Source organism: Pleurodeles waltl, chromosome 11 (assembly GCF_031143425.1).
Source record: "Pleurodeles waltl isolate 20211129_DDA chromosome 11, aPleWal1.hap1.20221129, whole genome shotgun sequence".
Taxonomy (NCBI): domain Eukaryota; kingdom Metazoa; phylum Chordata; class Amphibia; order Caudata; family Salamandridae; genus Pleurodeles; species Pleurodeles waltl.
The window spans coordinates 26,976,281-26,993,069 of NC_090450.1; the positions used below are offsets into that span (position 1 = coordinate 26,976,281).

Genomic DNA, 16,789 nt, shown 5'->3' on the forward strand with positions numbered 1-16,789 from the left:
TACACTGCTTACAGGTAAGTACAGCTGAGTAGGGGTCCATCTCCTGGAGTTAGGTAAGTACAAGGGGGCCCACAAAGCAGCACCAAACTTACACCCTCTGCAGCACGGGGCAGTAAGGTGCAGAGTGCCAACACAGCATCGAGCGCCCAGTGTTTTTTAGTGGCGGAGATCACTTTCAGAACTGGACTGCAGGCTCAGGCCAGGAGAGGTTAACCCACAGCTGCCCAGGTAAGTTGAGATGCCAGGGTTGTAAGGGACAACAATGGATCAGCTCCCCAAGGGCTTTGGATGCAGGGGTATCTTTAGGCATCGGAATCAGCTTACCAGGAAGGTTGCGGCCAAGGGGAGTCCTCAGATTTAGGCTGCAGGTGTCACTGGGCAGACAGGCAGGGGTCAGCACATGATGGACCCTTGGTCAGAAGCACCAGGGAGCCTTCACAGAACGGGTGGGCCACTTGGACTCGGGCCAGGTGCATCGGGTTCAGTGGTCACTTCTGGTGTTGGGTCTCGCGGTTCCTCAGGCAGGCTTTCTCTTCTTTGAAGATGATTTCTTCTGGATAGGTCCGCTGTCCACAGGAGTTCTTGGTCTTTATCGAAGGCAGGCAGTCCTCCCAAGGCTTTAGAGGTTGTTTGGCTGCAGGGCAGTCGTCTTCTGGGTGCAGATTTCTTTGAAGGCCTGGGGCCAAGTTAGTCGGTGTCTTCAGTCTTTTCTGCTGGTGACATGTCCGGCTCTTATTAGGTTACAGGAATCTGATTCTGGCTTTCAGGGCTGCCCTCAAAATACTGAATTTAGGGGTATTACAGGGGGTGCCACATGGTAGCCAATGGGATACTTACCTTTATGGTGACTACACCCTTTCTATGACCACTTCCTTTGGGAAGTGGCATAGCCCCAACCCTATAAATCTAATTCCTTCCAGGCAAGATGGAGGAATTTTAGAAGTAGTGTCCACCTCATCTTGTTCACCCTAGGGGTGGGACTGGTATGAAGTGGGCACACCTTTTAATTTACTTAATTTTCCTGCCAGTCCTGCCACCAGAAGTGGGGTCAGAAGCTGGGGGGGGTTGACCTGCTCTACCATTTGGAGAGGCCTGCACTGCATTTCAAAGGCAGCAAGCCCTTTGAAGCTCCCTGGGATGTCCATCCTGCCTAGGAGAGGAGGCCACACCTCTGCCCAGAGCAGGCTTTTATTCTGAGCCCTCAAGAGCATTGGCTCTCACCTCAGGAGGCCAGAACTCTGTCTAAGGTGGCTGTACTGGTTTTGACCAGTCAGTGCCCCCGCTGGGAGTTGGTTGGCTTTTAGGGGGGCACCTTTAAGGTGCCCTCTGAGTGCATGTATTAATAAGTCCATCACTGGATACATTGAGGGTTTATTAATAAGAAATGTTTGATACCAAGCATCCCAATTGTCAGTGAAGCCATCATGTAGCTGGGAACTCGTAGTGACCAGTGTCCAGCACATGTACTTGAAATGGCTTCACTGTTCACTTACTATGTCTGAGAATCGACAAAGACAAAGCAGGGGCATATCTGCTGATGCAGGTATGCTGTCACATGTAATATAATGCACCCTGCCTTTAGGCTGGAAGGCCTGCTAGAGAGGTATCTTACATATATTGCATGCAATGCAAAGGGGACAGGGCTCACAGGCTGTGTGCCATGTTGTGTTTTCATTTTAGGTTTGCACCAAGACGCGCAGCCCGAGAAAGCAGCACTGTGTGCATTTAGTGAGGTGGTCTCTGAGGGTGGCACAGTCTGTGCTGCAGCCCTCAGGGGCCTTCCTTTAGTACCCCATGCCCTAGGTACCAGGGGTGCCATTATTAGGGACTTCTAGTAGTGGCCAAAGGTTTGGCAATTGGGAAAAATTACTGTGCAGTTTTTAGAGAAAGAGATCTGGCACTGGGGCCTGTTTAGCAGGGACCCGTGCACTTTTAATAGTAATTGCACCAGAAACCAAGCAAAAAGTGGGGGATGACCATGTCAAACGAAGCACTTTCCTACATAGGGCATGAGAGTGTAGGATGCAAGTAACAGGAGAGAAAATGCTGCTCTATAGATCATTAGTGTAACAAACGTGAGACAAAACTCTATATGGCCTGATTCACAGTTTGGCGGATGGGGTAACTCGGTCACAAACATGACGGAAATCCTGTCCTCCACATTACAATTCCATTATACGCTATAGAACTTGTAATACAGCGGACGGGACATCAGTTTCCACTAAACTTTTAATCAGGCCTCTAGTCTAAACTAGGAGCGTGCATGGTGTCAGTTACATGAGAGACATCACTGCTGTCTACAGTATGAAGATGTACTTATTTGGGTGTTCCAGCGCACTTCTTTGTGACCTTTTCTAAATGCAATGATTGTCCATCACAAAGGTAGGAGGTTGAACTTTACAGAAAGTGTAAACAAAAGAATTATAGATGGTTGACAGTGAATTACGGGGATGTTCTGTTGGGGTTCTGGTTTGCCCATCTATAGTTTTATGTTATGTATGTCTCCCAAAATCATCACCCTTTGCTTTATCTAGGGTCATAGAAGTAATGGTGAGCCATGCATAACATGGTCTATCCCCGTGACCCAGATGCGAAAACAAATCCCTTACTTGCCATCCTTAACCAACCCCCACCACCCACCTCCTGTCCTACATGACTTCTTCTCCCTGCAGCTGTGCTTTCTGCTTCTTGTCAAAGCAGACAGGCAAGCAGGTCACTAACAGGCTTTTAGAGAGTCCTGACAGCTTTTATGAGGTAGCAACAGTGGGTAACGAGTTTTGTTATCAACTGCTGCTGTGTCACAGCAGTGATATTGCAAACAATAGAGGCTTTGTATGGAATCCAAGCATAACAATAACATTATACCTTCCGGTGGGGGGTGGAGGGGCATGCCCTGCCCCCTCCAAAATGGCCACCCAAACCAGAATGGCACAACAGATACCATTTTGTCATGGTGTCGAGTGCCCCTACTTGGCAGGCCTGCTTAGCCTCATGCAGTATCAGGTAGTTTGATTGTTCTTTTCTTTGAGGGGTAGAGCAGTCACAATATTGGAGTTGCAGCTTTCTAACCTCATACACATAACATGTCTTTCAGCAGAATATGATATTACCCAATACACAAATTTATTACTTATCCCATTATGCATTTAGTACCACAAGGGGCAGAGTATAAGAAAAAGCCTGGAATGAGTATGCTGCTTGCACGAGGACCAGGGTATCTTGCAAGATCTGCACCACAGGGCTACTAAAGCAGAAAGGACATATTGTGCTTTGCGATCTGGTCTGAATGGGTGTTTTTTTTAGAGAGAGAGGTGTCAAGGAAGGCTTTGAAAAGGGGTCTGGAAGGTCAACATTGTTGGGGAAACAATGAAGTGGGATATGGAGAGGGGCATCTTAATGAGACCTTGGAAGGTGGTCTTGTTTTTTGAGGAAGGTGGAGACACTTTCAAAATGTTTGCAGGGGATGGGTCTGGAGTTGGCATGGTACACAATGGCCTGGAGAGGTCCTTGAAGCTGGAGTATGGATTTAGGAAGAAGGATTCTGGGTGTGAGTTGTAGGAAGGACATCTTGACTTTTTGGGAGAGATAGTTGGATGTAACTTTGTTGAAGGGCATCTGGATAGGCTTCATAAAGGGTTCTGTAGGCATCTGTAGAGGAAACATGGACGGGACCTTTAGGGAAAGAAGGGTCTCCATGGTTTTTTTTCTGGGGATTCTGAATGGGTATTTTTAGGGGTGTGGTTGGATGTGTCGGGGGCTTCACAGACTGAGTCAGGATGACGATATGGATGGTCTGTTAAGAGGGGGGTCTGGATCAGATCAGTTCAGAAGGATCAGGAAGCCGGGCTGCGTTGAGCAGAGGGGCTGTGTCCTAGGTGGGACCTTACCCCCTCATCCACCAGCATTCTCAGTCTCTTCACCAATCTGTTTAACACCTCAGGGTGCAGGCATCTTCTTCTGCTCTAGCAGTCTAGCGGTTAATATTGCACCCTTGGAACCACAGTCACAACAGCCCTCCTCTGCAATGGCATGCTTACCCCAAATGAGCACTGATTATGTTTTTGGCACTAATTTCCTACATATGCAAAGGATGACAATTTTCCCAAATATAGGAAACGCACCAGCTCGAGTGCCACACATGTTGACAGCATAGATCTTCCTTAGGACACGGTGAGTACTACTGACACGTCAGCCACAAACATGCCTTTGTGGGACACTAACAAGAATCCAGCCTCTTGCGTCTCTAGGCAAACCATGCAGGACAATCTCAGCCTTTGGTTTGATAGTGCTCCTACAGGACCCTAGCGCAGGCCTTCCTCCACTGAAGAGTAGTCTTCCTTGTGAAAGTTATCAAGTTCACTCAAAGGTGTGATTACTTTGCTAAGAGGTGGAGGAGACAACTTTGACCCTTTAAGGTTTTGAGAAGAAAATTAGGCACCAATGATTGTTTCTTCTTTTCATCTACCTCCCTAGGTTTATATTTCTAACAATTAAAACCAGGAAAGAGAAGCAAAGATCTGCAAATTCCCAATACCCAACAAAATCTCCAAAGAGCTTCTATGCACACACATGGCACTCACTTTTTCCCCATGGAGTCTGGTCCTACAAACCAGTACCAGGGATGTCACTGTATTTCTCAAGTAGGTAGGGCATGCCACCTCTGACATGTTCAATCTATCTCCCTTTTGGGGTGCTTCCGTGAACCTCATCCCTCTGAGCCAAAGGCAATGTCCTGTCTATAATGCATTTCCACAACAAGCCCTGGTCCAAAAACCTCTCATCTGGTTTGTCACTCCTGCTACCATATTTCACACTTGGTTGTTGAGGGTGAACTATGGCATTGTCCTCTGACTCCCACCGACCAGGAGTTACCGGTTTGTTATCAGTGAGCCATCTGCTAGGAGATATTCAGACACAAAGGTGCTCAGAGATTAATAAGATGATATCCTATCCTTGAGAGTTAATTCAACCAAATGTTCTCTGATACACTCCTTAGGGTATGGACCATTTGACAATATTTGTGTGGTCATGTTCTCCTGTGGTCCTAGTGTGTGCATAGTGTTTTAAGGTCATTATATAACTTTTTGCCATTCATCAAAGTCATATGTATGCACCCACTGTGCTTATCTCCCATATTCTTTTTTCTGTATTCGGTGTAAGTTAAAGTGTTCTACGTAAAGTGCCTTAATGCTCTCTACAACGCAGGAGCGCTATATAAAGCTGTTAAATGAAATATATGATGCCTGGCAGGCACTCAGAGGGAGCCCCAGGTTTTTCCCATGAAACCACCTGTTTTTACTAGAGATTGTTGGGTACAAAGACCACACTGGGCATGAGACAGACCTCTTGCCCAGTATCCCCGCAACTTTGGGACTTCAGTCAAAGACAAGTCCAAATAGTTTCTTTTTCAAGGGCACAGTTGGCACAAATCATGATGGGATATTTATACCCAAATCTATTACTGTGAAAAGCGAAAGTAGAAGTTTCAGCATGCTTACAGCTGTTGGCAGAAAAACTGGGACAGCTTAAAGTTACTTTAATGTCATGGTGTATGTTTTCAGGTATAGGTCAGTAACCTGCCCTGGGGGTAGTTCTTGTGTCCTTCAGCAATAGCAACACATGCCTGCAGTGAACTGTGTCCTTGAATACTGGTGTCATATGCTTGTAGTGGGAGTAGTTTTTGTGCCCCTTACCCACTGACACCCTGTGCCTGCATGGGGACGAGTTCCTGTATCCTTGAACATTGATGCTAGATGCAATGTTTGATTATATATGCCTGAAGTGTTTGTGTGTGTGTGTGGGGGGGGGGGTGTTCTGTCCTTGAACACTGACGGCACATGCCTGAAATGTGAGATGTTCTTGTGTCCCTGAACTCTTCCCACTGCAGATAGATGGTGTTAGAGTCCTTACCTGCATGGGGAGAACTTCTTGTGCCCTTGTACATTGACTCCAGATGCAATGGTAGATTATATATGCCTGAAGTGTGTGTTTTGTGTGTGGGGTGTTGTGTCCTTGAACACTGACAGCGCATGCCTACAATGAGAAGAGTTCTTCCGTCCTTGAAGACTGATGCTGCATGCCTTCAGTGGTAGGAGTTCCTGTGTCCTTAAACACTGACACTACATGCCTACAGACAGGGGATGAGTTCTTGCCTCTTAATACTGACACCCCCTGTGTGCAGGGTGACGAGTTCTTGTCAACAGTGGGAGCTCGTCTTGTGTCCTTGAACAGTGGTGTCACATGCCTACTGTGGGAGGGGGTCCTGAATCCTTAAATAAGTACACCACACGCCTGCAATGGTAGACACCACACGCCTGCAGTGGGGAAAGTTCTTGTGTCCTTGAATGCTGACTCCACATGCTTGCTGCGGAACAAGATCTTGTGTCCTTTAACACTGGCTCCACATGTCTGCAGTGGAAGGTGTTTGTGTGTCCTTGAACACTGACACCTCACGCATGCAGTGGGAGGAGTACTTGTGTTCCTTGAATGCTGACACTGCCTGTCTGCAGTGGGAGGAGTTCTTGTTTTCCTTGAACGCTGATACCACATTTCTGCTGTGGAAGGAGTTCTGTGTGCCCTTGAACACTAACTCCATGTGCCTTAAGTGGGAGGAGTCCTTGTTTTTCTTGAACACTGATACCACATGCCTGCAGTGGGAGGAGTTCCTGTTTTCCCTGAACACTGACACCGCACACCTGAAGTGGGAGGGGTTCTTGTTTTCCTTGAACGTTGATACAGTATGCCCGCAGTGGGAGGAGTTCTTGTTTTCCTTGAACGTTGATACCGTATTGCCTGCAGTGGGAGGAGTTCTTGTTTTCCCTGAACACTGACACCGCACACCTGAAGTGGGAGGAGTTCTTGTTTTCTTGAACACTGACACCGATGCCTGCAGTGAAGGGAGTGGTTTCCCTTGAACGCTGACAGTGCATACCTAAAGTGGGAGGAGTTCTTGTTCTGACAACGCATTCTTGTGGTGGGGGGAGTTCTTGTTTTCCTTGAACACTGATATCACATGTCTGCAGTAGAAGGAGTTCTTGTTTTTCTTGAACACTGACAACACGTGCCTGCAGTGGGAGGAGTTCTTGTTTTCCTTGAACACTGATACTGCATGCCTGCAGTGGGAGGAGTTCTTGTTTTCCTTGAACGTTGATACTGTATGCCCGCAGTGGGAGGAGTTCTTGTTTTCCTTGAACACTGATACCACATGCCTGCAGTGGGAGGAGTTCTTGTTTTCCCTGAACACTGACACCGCACACCTGAAGTGGCAGGAGTTCTTGTTTTCTTGAACACTGACACCGATGCCTGCAGTGAAGGGAGTGGTTTCCCTTGAAAGCTGACAGTGCGTATCTAAAGTGGGAGGAGTTCTTGTTCTGACAACGCATTCTTGTGGTGGGGGGAGTTCTTGTTTTCCTTGAACACTGATATCACATGTCTGCAGTAGAAGGAGTTCTTGTTTTTCTTGAACACTGACAACACGTGCCTGCAGTGGGAGGAGTTCTTGTTTTCCTTGAACACTGATACTGCATGCCTGCAGTGGGAGGAGTTCTTGTTTTCCTTGAACGTTGATACTGTATGCCCGCAGTGGGAGGAGTTCTTGTTTTCCTTGAACACTGATACCACATGCCTGCAGTGGGAGGAGTTCTTGTTTTCCCTGAACACTGACACCGCACACCTGAAGTGGCAGGAGTTCTTGTTTTCTTGAACACTGACACCGATGCCTGCAGTGAAGGGAGTTGTTTCTCTTGAAAGCTGACAGTGCGTATCTAAAGTGGGAGGAGTTCTTGTTCTGATACCACATGCCTGCAGTGGGAGGAGTTCTTGTTTTCCTTGAACACTGATAGCACATGCCTGCAATGGGAGGAGTTCTTGTTTTCCGTGAACACGGATACTACATGTCTGCAGTGGGAGGAGTTCTTGTTTTCCTTGAACGTTGACACAATATGCCCGCAGTGGGAGGAGTTCTTGTTTTCCGTGAACACTGATACCACATGCCTGCAGTGGGAGGAGTTCTTGTTTTCCGTGAACACTGATACCACATGCCTGCAGTGGGAGGAGTTCTTGTTTTCCTTGAACGTTGATACCGTATGCCCGCAGTGGGAGGAGTTCTTGTTTTCTTTGAACGTTGATACAGTATGCCCGCAGTGGGAGGAGATCTTGTTTTCCTTGAACACTGATACCACATGCCTGCACAGTGGGAGGAGTTCTTGTTTTCCGTGAACACTGATACCACATGCCTGCAGTGGGAGAAGTTCTTGTTTTCCGTGAACACTGATACCACATGCCCGCAGTGGGAGGAGTTCTTGTTTTCCTTGAACGTTGATACCGTATGCCCGCAGTGGGAGGAGTTCTTGTTTTCCGTGAACACTGATACCACATGCCTGCAGTGGGGTTTCTTATTGTTCCTGGATGAAAAATCTCATAATGCCCATTTTCAGTAAAAGTCACCACACAAAGTATAATAAGCCAAGTAGGTGTGTATGTGGCTTTCATGTGCTGAAATTTTAGTTAGTTTTCCAAAAATGTGACACTCCTTCAACCCCTTCATCCACTAAGTTACAGCAACACAGAGGCGTCCTATTGTGGGCCGGATCCATTTTGCGCTGCCAAGTTCAATCTTGGAGCAAAAAATATGTGCCTTACATTTGCTAGGTTCAGTTCTGAATGGAGAAGTTGTGCTAGTATAATGACATTGAATCCATACGTTTGGGGTTAGAGTTGGGTGTTTGGGATTTCTGGGTGATCAGCCCAGCAAAAGTAGGTGAACTTCCACGAACTTTGGAGATTATTCATATAACTTTTGCACGTATTTTCAAATTCATGATACCCGAGTGAATTTGTCAGTGAATAAGTCCATTTTCAGGACTTGGATCAGGATGAAACTACCTCATATTGGTAAGGGAAGAGCTTTTCTATGTGAAAACAGTAACATGTCTCAAAGCATATTTATGTTTCATCTGCTATATATCTGTAGTCCTCATCAAAATCTTTATTCGGTATAAAAGCATTTTAAGATACATAAAACAAGAATAAAACCAATACAATCCTATATACACAAATTAAAACCATTTGATGGGTCATACATGGTTATGTGTTAAATTCCAATGTACATGCATCTATGGCCCCTTTGACACTTTTTAGTGCCCTGAAAATGTCATTTGCAATCTCTACATTTTGGGCCCAGTTCACCAAAGTATTTTTGTGTGTAACGTTTACAACAAAAAAACCCTCATTTACTGTAAAAAAAATTCACATGAGGATTCCAAGCATGCATGAATGGATTTACTCCTTTTGATTTCACTGGAACAAGTGAGGAGAAATCAGTTTTAGTAATTCTCATGCAGACAGTGGGAAATGGGCATCCCAAAGCATGGTTATCCTTGTAAAGCACAGAAATGTACACATTGGTGTGCATTCACAAACTGAAATTTGGTCCTTTCCTTCACAGGAAATGGTCAGAAAGTTACTCCAACCAAGGGCAATGGATCGACCTCTATTATATTGGGGGTCTAATCGAATACTTTCCCTCTCAAATAAAAACAAAACAAAAAATAAAATATATGGTTTGTACAATGTTACACACAGGGAACAGACATTCTTTAAAAGGTCACATGACATCCCTCTATCACACACATTGTGTGAGGTCATGAGCATTACTATGGGGGGCATATAGTCACCAAATACTGCATATTTCAGCGTTTTTTCCATTTGACATTATAACCCTATTGTCATTTCCATTTGAATTTTTCTAAGGAAAATGTATAAACACATAAAAGAGGAGAAATCGCTCCTTTGTAGTTATTGTTGAAGCATCCTTTCCATAGAAATTGCTGTTTTTGTTTCTCTAATTACATTTAACTATTTTCCCAGTGGAGTCACAAATTCTACCAGACAAATAAATATCAGCAGGCCATTCTGCAAACACAGCCCCAGCAAAAGGGAGACAGGCATGTACAATGAACAAATTACAGTTTATCCTGCGGTTCATATTAACACAACATAACCATCCTAGCAACACTTCACGGTTCCCTCATTATTAGACTCACAGTGTGTTGCTTTGTAAACGTTGGCTGCCAACATGAGCAAAGCAACACACTGTGCGCCTAATGGGGAGAGGATGTAGCGCTGTGACTAGAGCTGCCAACTTTGGAAATAGGGGACCAGGTACAAGTCCGAGCATCGCCGGCCGTTCTAGGCAAACCACTTGGGGCCTGATTTAGATCTTGGTGGATGGGTTACTCTAGCTGTCCAGTCTGCTATATTACAAGTGCCATAGGATATAATGCACCTGTGATATGACGTACAGGATATTCACCACATTTGTGACCGAGTATCCAATCCGATATGATCTAAAACAGGCCCTTAATCTCCCTGTGCCAACTTTTGTTTTTAAAAAGCCTGAACTTTTGTAATGCAATTGATGTTCGAGTAAAATTCTCCGGTGCCACTGGACCAAATTCACTCTGCAAAAAAACCCATATCTTTTTATTTTTTGAGACAAGCTAGACGCTTCTTTTTTATGTATTTATGTATTTATTCATAGATTCATTAATTTAGGTTCTTTCTAATTTGCGTCCAGGCCCTGAGCACAGGGTGATAGAGTGCTTAACAGAGCATGTGGCCTGAGGTTTAAAGGGATTGCAGTATCAGAAGTTGGACAGTTTACATTGTGCCCCAGTGGGAGATGGCAACCCCCAGGGCCCAGTTGCACCTCAGTTTTTTTAGAGCATACTTTTCTTGCCTTAGTGACCAGATTTTTTTGCATGTTTTGTTATTTGCCCAGGGTAGGAAAGTGGAAGAAAGGGGGAGTGTTCCAAGAGCAGCTTTGACTTTGCGTCTACCTTCATCATCAAAGTGTGGCATCAGCCCAGGCCCAAGTATCTTGGAATAGTGTGAAAAGATGTGAGGTGCTCTTGTCCACGTCTTGACCAAGGATGAAGTTACGCTCCCTTATAGCTTCCATGGAAATTAAATCCGGTGTGACCAGGCTCACTGAATCAGGATGGAGGTGGACACCGGGCCATGGGACAACGTTTGAATTGCCTCTCAACTGCTTCACTTGGTCTCTCCTATTACACCAGAAGGGATAGCAATGGCACAGATTGTGCAACACAGTGGTGGGGGCCAAATGTGAAGCATGCCTAAGCTGCATTCCTCCTGGCCCCCACTTTTGTGCACCATCACATGTCTAAGGACAAAGCACAGGACACGTTAAAAGGAACAAAGAAAACAGGATTGGTGCTGTTCAGCTAAGCCTGCAGGATGAAGCATTGTTGTGGGGGAAGGAACTGAAAGAAAATGTGAGCTTTAACAAAACTGGAGAAGTGATACTAATTTAGAAAAGAGAATAAGAGGAAACAACAAAGAAAAATGAATGTGCCTCTTTTTGTGTAGGCACCCTACTTTTTCTGGATTGATGTTGTTGTGTTTGTTTTTACTCTGTGCATTGGGTCCCTGCTAACCAGACCAGGATCATATGTTCTGACTCATAAAACATGTTGAATTGATGAACATCCAATTGGCATATTTAGTATCCCTATAACTCCATAGTATATGGTGTCCAAAGTACACACATGACATGGAAAGTTAAATGTCAATGATGAACTACAACGCTACCACGCCATTCACTAGAGTGACTAGACAAATGTGATCTTGGGCATGCCACAACAGCTTGGCAGCTGCACTATAAAACTGAAATCCAACCTGTCAAAATACATCCATTTTACATGTTTAAACCTTCATTTTGAACATTAATGAGTAACTCTACGTAACACTGAGAGCATGGTATTTAAAAGTAGAGTATGTAGAAAGCTAATATTATGTATGCCCTTGCAGTGACTAGCACCTAAAAAAAGCTATTTTCACTGTAGCAAGGTTGGTTGTTCCCTGGAGAAACCTTGAGATGCACTATTACATTTATCAATATAATGTTTGGCTGGGAAACATCCAGACCTTCCATTCTTGGACTCTCTGTGATATTTATTCAAACCCACTTCACTGGTTAGTGTGGAACTTGAGTAAATATTGATGATAAGGTACTTTTATAAAGTTACATTTTACCTGCATAAATGAAGCCTCTGAGTGCTAATTTACATTAGCCTTCAGCTGCAGCCCTCTGCGTGCTCAGCCATTAACGAGGCACGGAACGTGCTCCCAGAGCAAAGACAAAGGCCTGTATGTGAATAGTTATTTCTGTTCCTAAGGCAGGATGACCATTTGAGCAGTGACCTGACATCTAAACAGACCCCCTTCTTGACCCCAATCTCAGTAAGGAGGGAATTGCCCCTAGCACTGGATTGAAGTGACCACAGAGGAATGGTTACTCATTTCCATGGCAACACCACTGGGTTGGGCACATAGGCTCTGTATACTGGTAGAAGGGTTTCATCATCTTTAATCTAGGCAGAGTGGGGCACCGTGTGATTATTTGTAGCAGGTCACATAGGAAATGCTCATAATTGGGTAGGGTTATCCCTAAGAACTTTTACCCCATTGGTTAAGGAGGGACAGTAGATACCCCAATCCGCAGGCTAGTGCCAGGCTTAAATGTGCATCCCTTGGCACCCTCCTAAGAATACTCTAAACCTGTGGAAGAACGAAAGAAGGACTACATCTGCTGTGTGAGACTTGAGAGGAGACATAAAGGGTTGGGCCTGTTCCCACTTGTACCCAGGACTGAGAAGTACATTTTAAGGGTCAGTTGGCTGACCTATTAACATTCAGGACCACAACAAGCTGCAAGAATATTTTCCTGAACAGCTCAGATGGCCCGCTCCAGCTGTACCCGCCATGGACTCTGCTGGAGTGAGTCTTGTCCCCCAAGTGTTGTTCCAGCAGTGCTGGCACCTTTAGTTGTGGCAAAGTGTGCTCCTCTTGATGTCTAGAAAAACCTGGGACTTAAAAACTTTTTGGCTCCAAAGACTTCTGCATGAACAGATCAAACATGGCAAGTGGATTCGACCAAGGTGCATCGTTGCTGCGCTAAAGATTTAAGTTTCTTCTACTATGAGCATTTCTGCAGCAGCAAATACATCTGAGTTGGATCTTCCTGAATGCCAGAAAAGTGACTAACGGCCTCATTATGAGGCTGGTGGTCCAGGGACCGCCAGACTCGTGGTGACAGTTGGACTACCGTAACTGTGGCGGTCCGACTGTCACTTTACAACCCTGGCAGATGGACCTGCCGGAGACCGCCGGGAACATTGTTCCTGATGGGGTGATGGTGGTCTGAGTTGTACTCAGTCAGGGAGGCGCCGAACTCAGCTCCACCTGGCTGATTACAACTCATCTTACCGCCAGCCTTTTCATGGCGATCACCACACTACTGAAAGGCTGGCAGTAAGGATATACAGGGGGCCGCAGAGGGGCCCCTGTACTGTCCATGCCCAGGGCGTGTTCCATGCAGGCTACATCCAAGAACGTTCCTGCAGGCTGCATCCAAGAATGGCTCCAGAATGTCAGATGTCCATTAGAACAGGTCCTGGTGGAACCGTTGGTATAGGCAGGAAAGAGATGACCAGAAAAACTCTAAATTTGTACTCTAGGAGTTACTCTCACCAGATGGATACTATTGGTACTTTTATCCTGTGACGTTTTATATGTTTGGACTTAGGGCCTAATTATGAGTTTGGATGGAACTCTGCATTACAAAAGTAATCCTGAGTTGTCAAATCCCACAAATTCTTCCAATTCCACTTGTTGAATGAAACATTACGCCCACCCCTAGTTAGTTATGCATTTATAAAATGTGACTGCTTACGAGCGTTATGTACAAGGTGACAGCTGTGTGTTGAGTGTGCTAATAAGAAGGTTCACTCTGAAGGTCTGGAATTTACACTGATTTGTTGGCTGCGGGTTCCTTTCTGTTGTCGGTGGCTTTGGCCTCTGAGGCAATGGAATAACCTTTTTGTTAGGTCTTTTCTTCTAGCTACAGTATATCCTTAACGGACCTATAGCTTTGAAGAACATCAGCTATATAGATCCAATTCTCAAAACATGTGAAGGCTGAACCACTCTGCATGCAAAATACATCTGTGATCAACAAATGTAGGAAACAGCAAATGTTTGCTTACAAAGGCAGGAGCACTCCTCTGTCTGAAAATGTTTACACAATCATAACTGATAACTCCCAGTGAGTGCCCCAGAGGAGTGGTAATGTCTACATTGACACACGCATATTATCTGCTATGTGTAAAGCCTACCTTTGAAGGATTGGGCCATACAGGGGTAGGCCAGGTAAGCTACATAAAGCACACATATCCATTACGTATCCCTCATATTGTAAACCTGGACAAAAGATGCAGAGTTTCACACTGTTTGGCTCTACGACCCCTAGTAAATGAATTAAATTACACTGACATGACCACACTAAAGGACAGGTGCCACTCTGGTGCTGCCTGTGCTCGCAAGGAGTTAGCAAGTTGTCACCAAAATAGATTTGATTTTGAAACATAGTTCAGCAAGTTAGCAAGTGCATACAATTAAATACGTAATCTTGTGAAACACACAGTTCTCTTCCCTACTTCTGCATGACTAACAATCGTGAAAAATAGGAATTCAGGAATGTCCCTCTGTTTGATGACGTCTGCTGGGATTTGAGATATATCATGACATCATCTCCTGTATGGTCTATTTAATCATAAGACATAGGACCTAATAAATGTGTCTCGCAGTCACTAGACCACCAGACTTACAGTGGTGGTCTGGTCCGCCACAGCACATTACGACCCTGACGGTCTGACCCCCAGGGTACCACCGTCTCCTCCAGGATTGGTGATCCCGGCGGCTAACAGCGGGTGCAGGTTGCAACCTGGTTCTCCGTGGCATGGGCAGTGCAGGGGTCCCCCTCCCCAGCACCCTCATAATGTGCACTGTCTGCTGTACATACTATGCATTCCAAAGGTGCTGGTATCCCCTTCAGGCAGCAGCATTGCCACCGGCTCAATTACCAGCCGGTGACAATGCTGCTGCCACTTTCGCACTGGGCTGACGAGCGGAAACCTTGGTTTCCACCCATCAGCCCAGCGGGAAAGTCATAATGGTCCGGCAGGGAGGTCGCCACTACAGTGGAGGACATCCTGTCGGGAGTTTGGCCGACGGGTGTTCCCATCCACCAAACTCATAATCGGAGCCTTTGTTCTGACAGACTATCTCAAAACCTTAGCTTAGAAGCAACATTACCACAATGATGGAAACCTGTAACGGTGTCTAATTGAATTGAATTGTTAGTAAGCATTGGATGTAACCACAGGTCAAGGAGGAGACTACAGGCTACAGTTGGCATGACAGGAGTGAGACTTTAAACCTGTTTAACTTACCTGGGCTAGAAACCAGGACATGAGCACCGCCACCCAAGGGTTACCGCCACAAGCTGTTTTTTTTGCAGGCGCTAGAAGTATCCCTGCATTCAAAACAAAAAAAGAAGTAAAACGTTAATTTTTTAATGTTTAGATTTAAATGTATATTACACGTAAATTAGAGCTGAGAACTTAGACAAAGTAGCTTAACAAATGCAGCTAGAATTATAAAGCTGATGGAGAACCAAATTTGTGACAGAGGCAAGTAAATGAAATGACAAAGAACGGCAGACTATACAGTTAGGAAAAGCAAATTATGTCGCCTTTTACAAGATTAAAGGCTAGGTATTCTGCATATTCCGTGACAATACTAAAGATGTAGGAACTAAAATATAGAGAACTAGAAATAAATGGTTAAAAGTAGAAAGCTATGTACAATCATATAGGGTTGTTATATTTGCACTAGGACATTTTAAAATGTTTAAATGTATTAATGTAAACCACAAGCATTTGGTTCATAGTTTACTAGGCCTGGGTGAAATTGTAATTACACCAGAGTAATTGTAGTAATTTAGAATAATGCTGGTAATTTCACGTTACTCTTGGGATTCTAAATTACCAAAAATTACATGATTACACCGGCCGGCGTAATTTTGAGTAATTACGGGCAAAAATGGCTACTGCAAGAGCACTGGAGAGCTGCGAGTGGCTGCTTCTGTTTGTGTTCTGCTACATTTAGCACTATTTTCATTAGCACAAAAAGCATCCCCGGGTACATTATGGTCGCAAGAGTGCATCTTGTACTTTGAAAATAGCGGCACATGCAGATTACATACCGCATTTAGGGCCAGATGATCATACGTTTGGAATTGCGACTTCCTAATTGCGATTGAATGTTATATTTGCAATTCTCAGTGCGTCGCAAATAGTTATTAATATTCGTGAGGTAGGTCTCGCTTTGCGACCCACTGGGATTTGCAAAGCATCACAGGTATGGGGGTCTGCTGGCATCAGCAGACCACCATGTCTGTGAATCCTTTTAAATAAAGCAATCTTTTTTATTTTTAATGCAATCCGTTTTTCCTTAAAGGAAAATGGAATGTGTTTAAAAAAAAAAAAAAGTTTTTGTTTCATTTTTTAAGAGCAGGCAGTGGTCCCTGTGACCTGGGACCTGGGACCACTGCCTGCTCTTAAAAATGCTTTTACAGACATTCACAAAGGGGAAGGGGTCTGCTGGGAACCCCTTCCCATTTGCAAATGGGTTTCCAACTATTTGTAGTAGGTGGTAAACTGTGAATGTTTCACTACCTCGTTTCAGTTGCAAAACATTCAATCATACCACTGTGATTCAGTGTTAGGAAGGGGAGCCCTAAACACGCCCCTTCATAATACCGAATCGCAATGCCAAATTGCGATTCAGTATCAGGTTACTGAATCACAATTTTGTATTTGGAACATTCCAGACAGCTTTTTGGCTGTCGCAAGCGGCCCGATTC

The 16,789-nt window shown here is 44.9% G+C and overlaps 1 protein-coding gene across 1 annotated transcript in view; it reads right to left on the reverse strand.

The window, feature by feature from the left end:
* The window catches only part of LOC138265281 (solute carrier family 12 member 9-like), a 452,520-nt gene that overhangs the window by 127,374 nt on the left and 308,357 nt on the right, over positions 1-16,789 (reverse strand). The window contains exon 8 of the mRNA XM_069212880.1: positions 15,315-15,397. Within this exon, the coding sequence (XP_069068981.1) occupies positions 15,315-15,397 (83 nt within the window). The remainder of the gene's footprint in view (positions 1-15,314; positions 15,398-16,789) is intronic.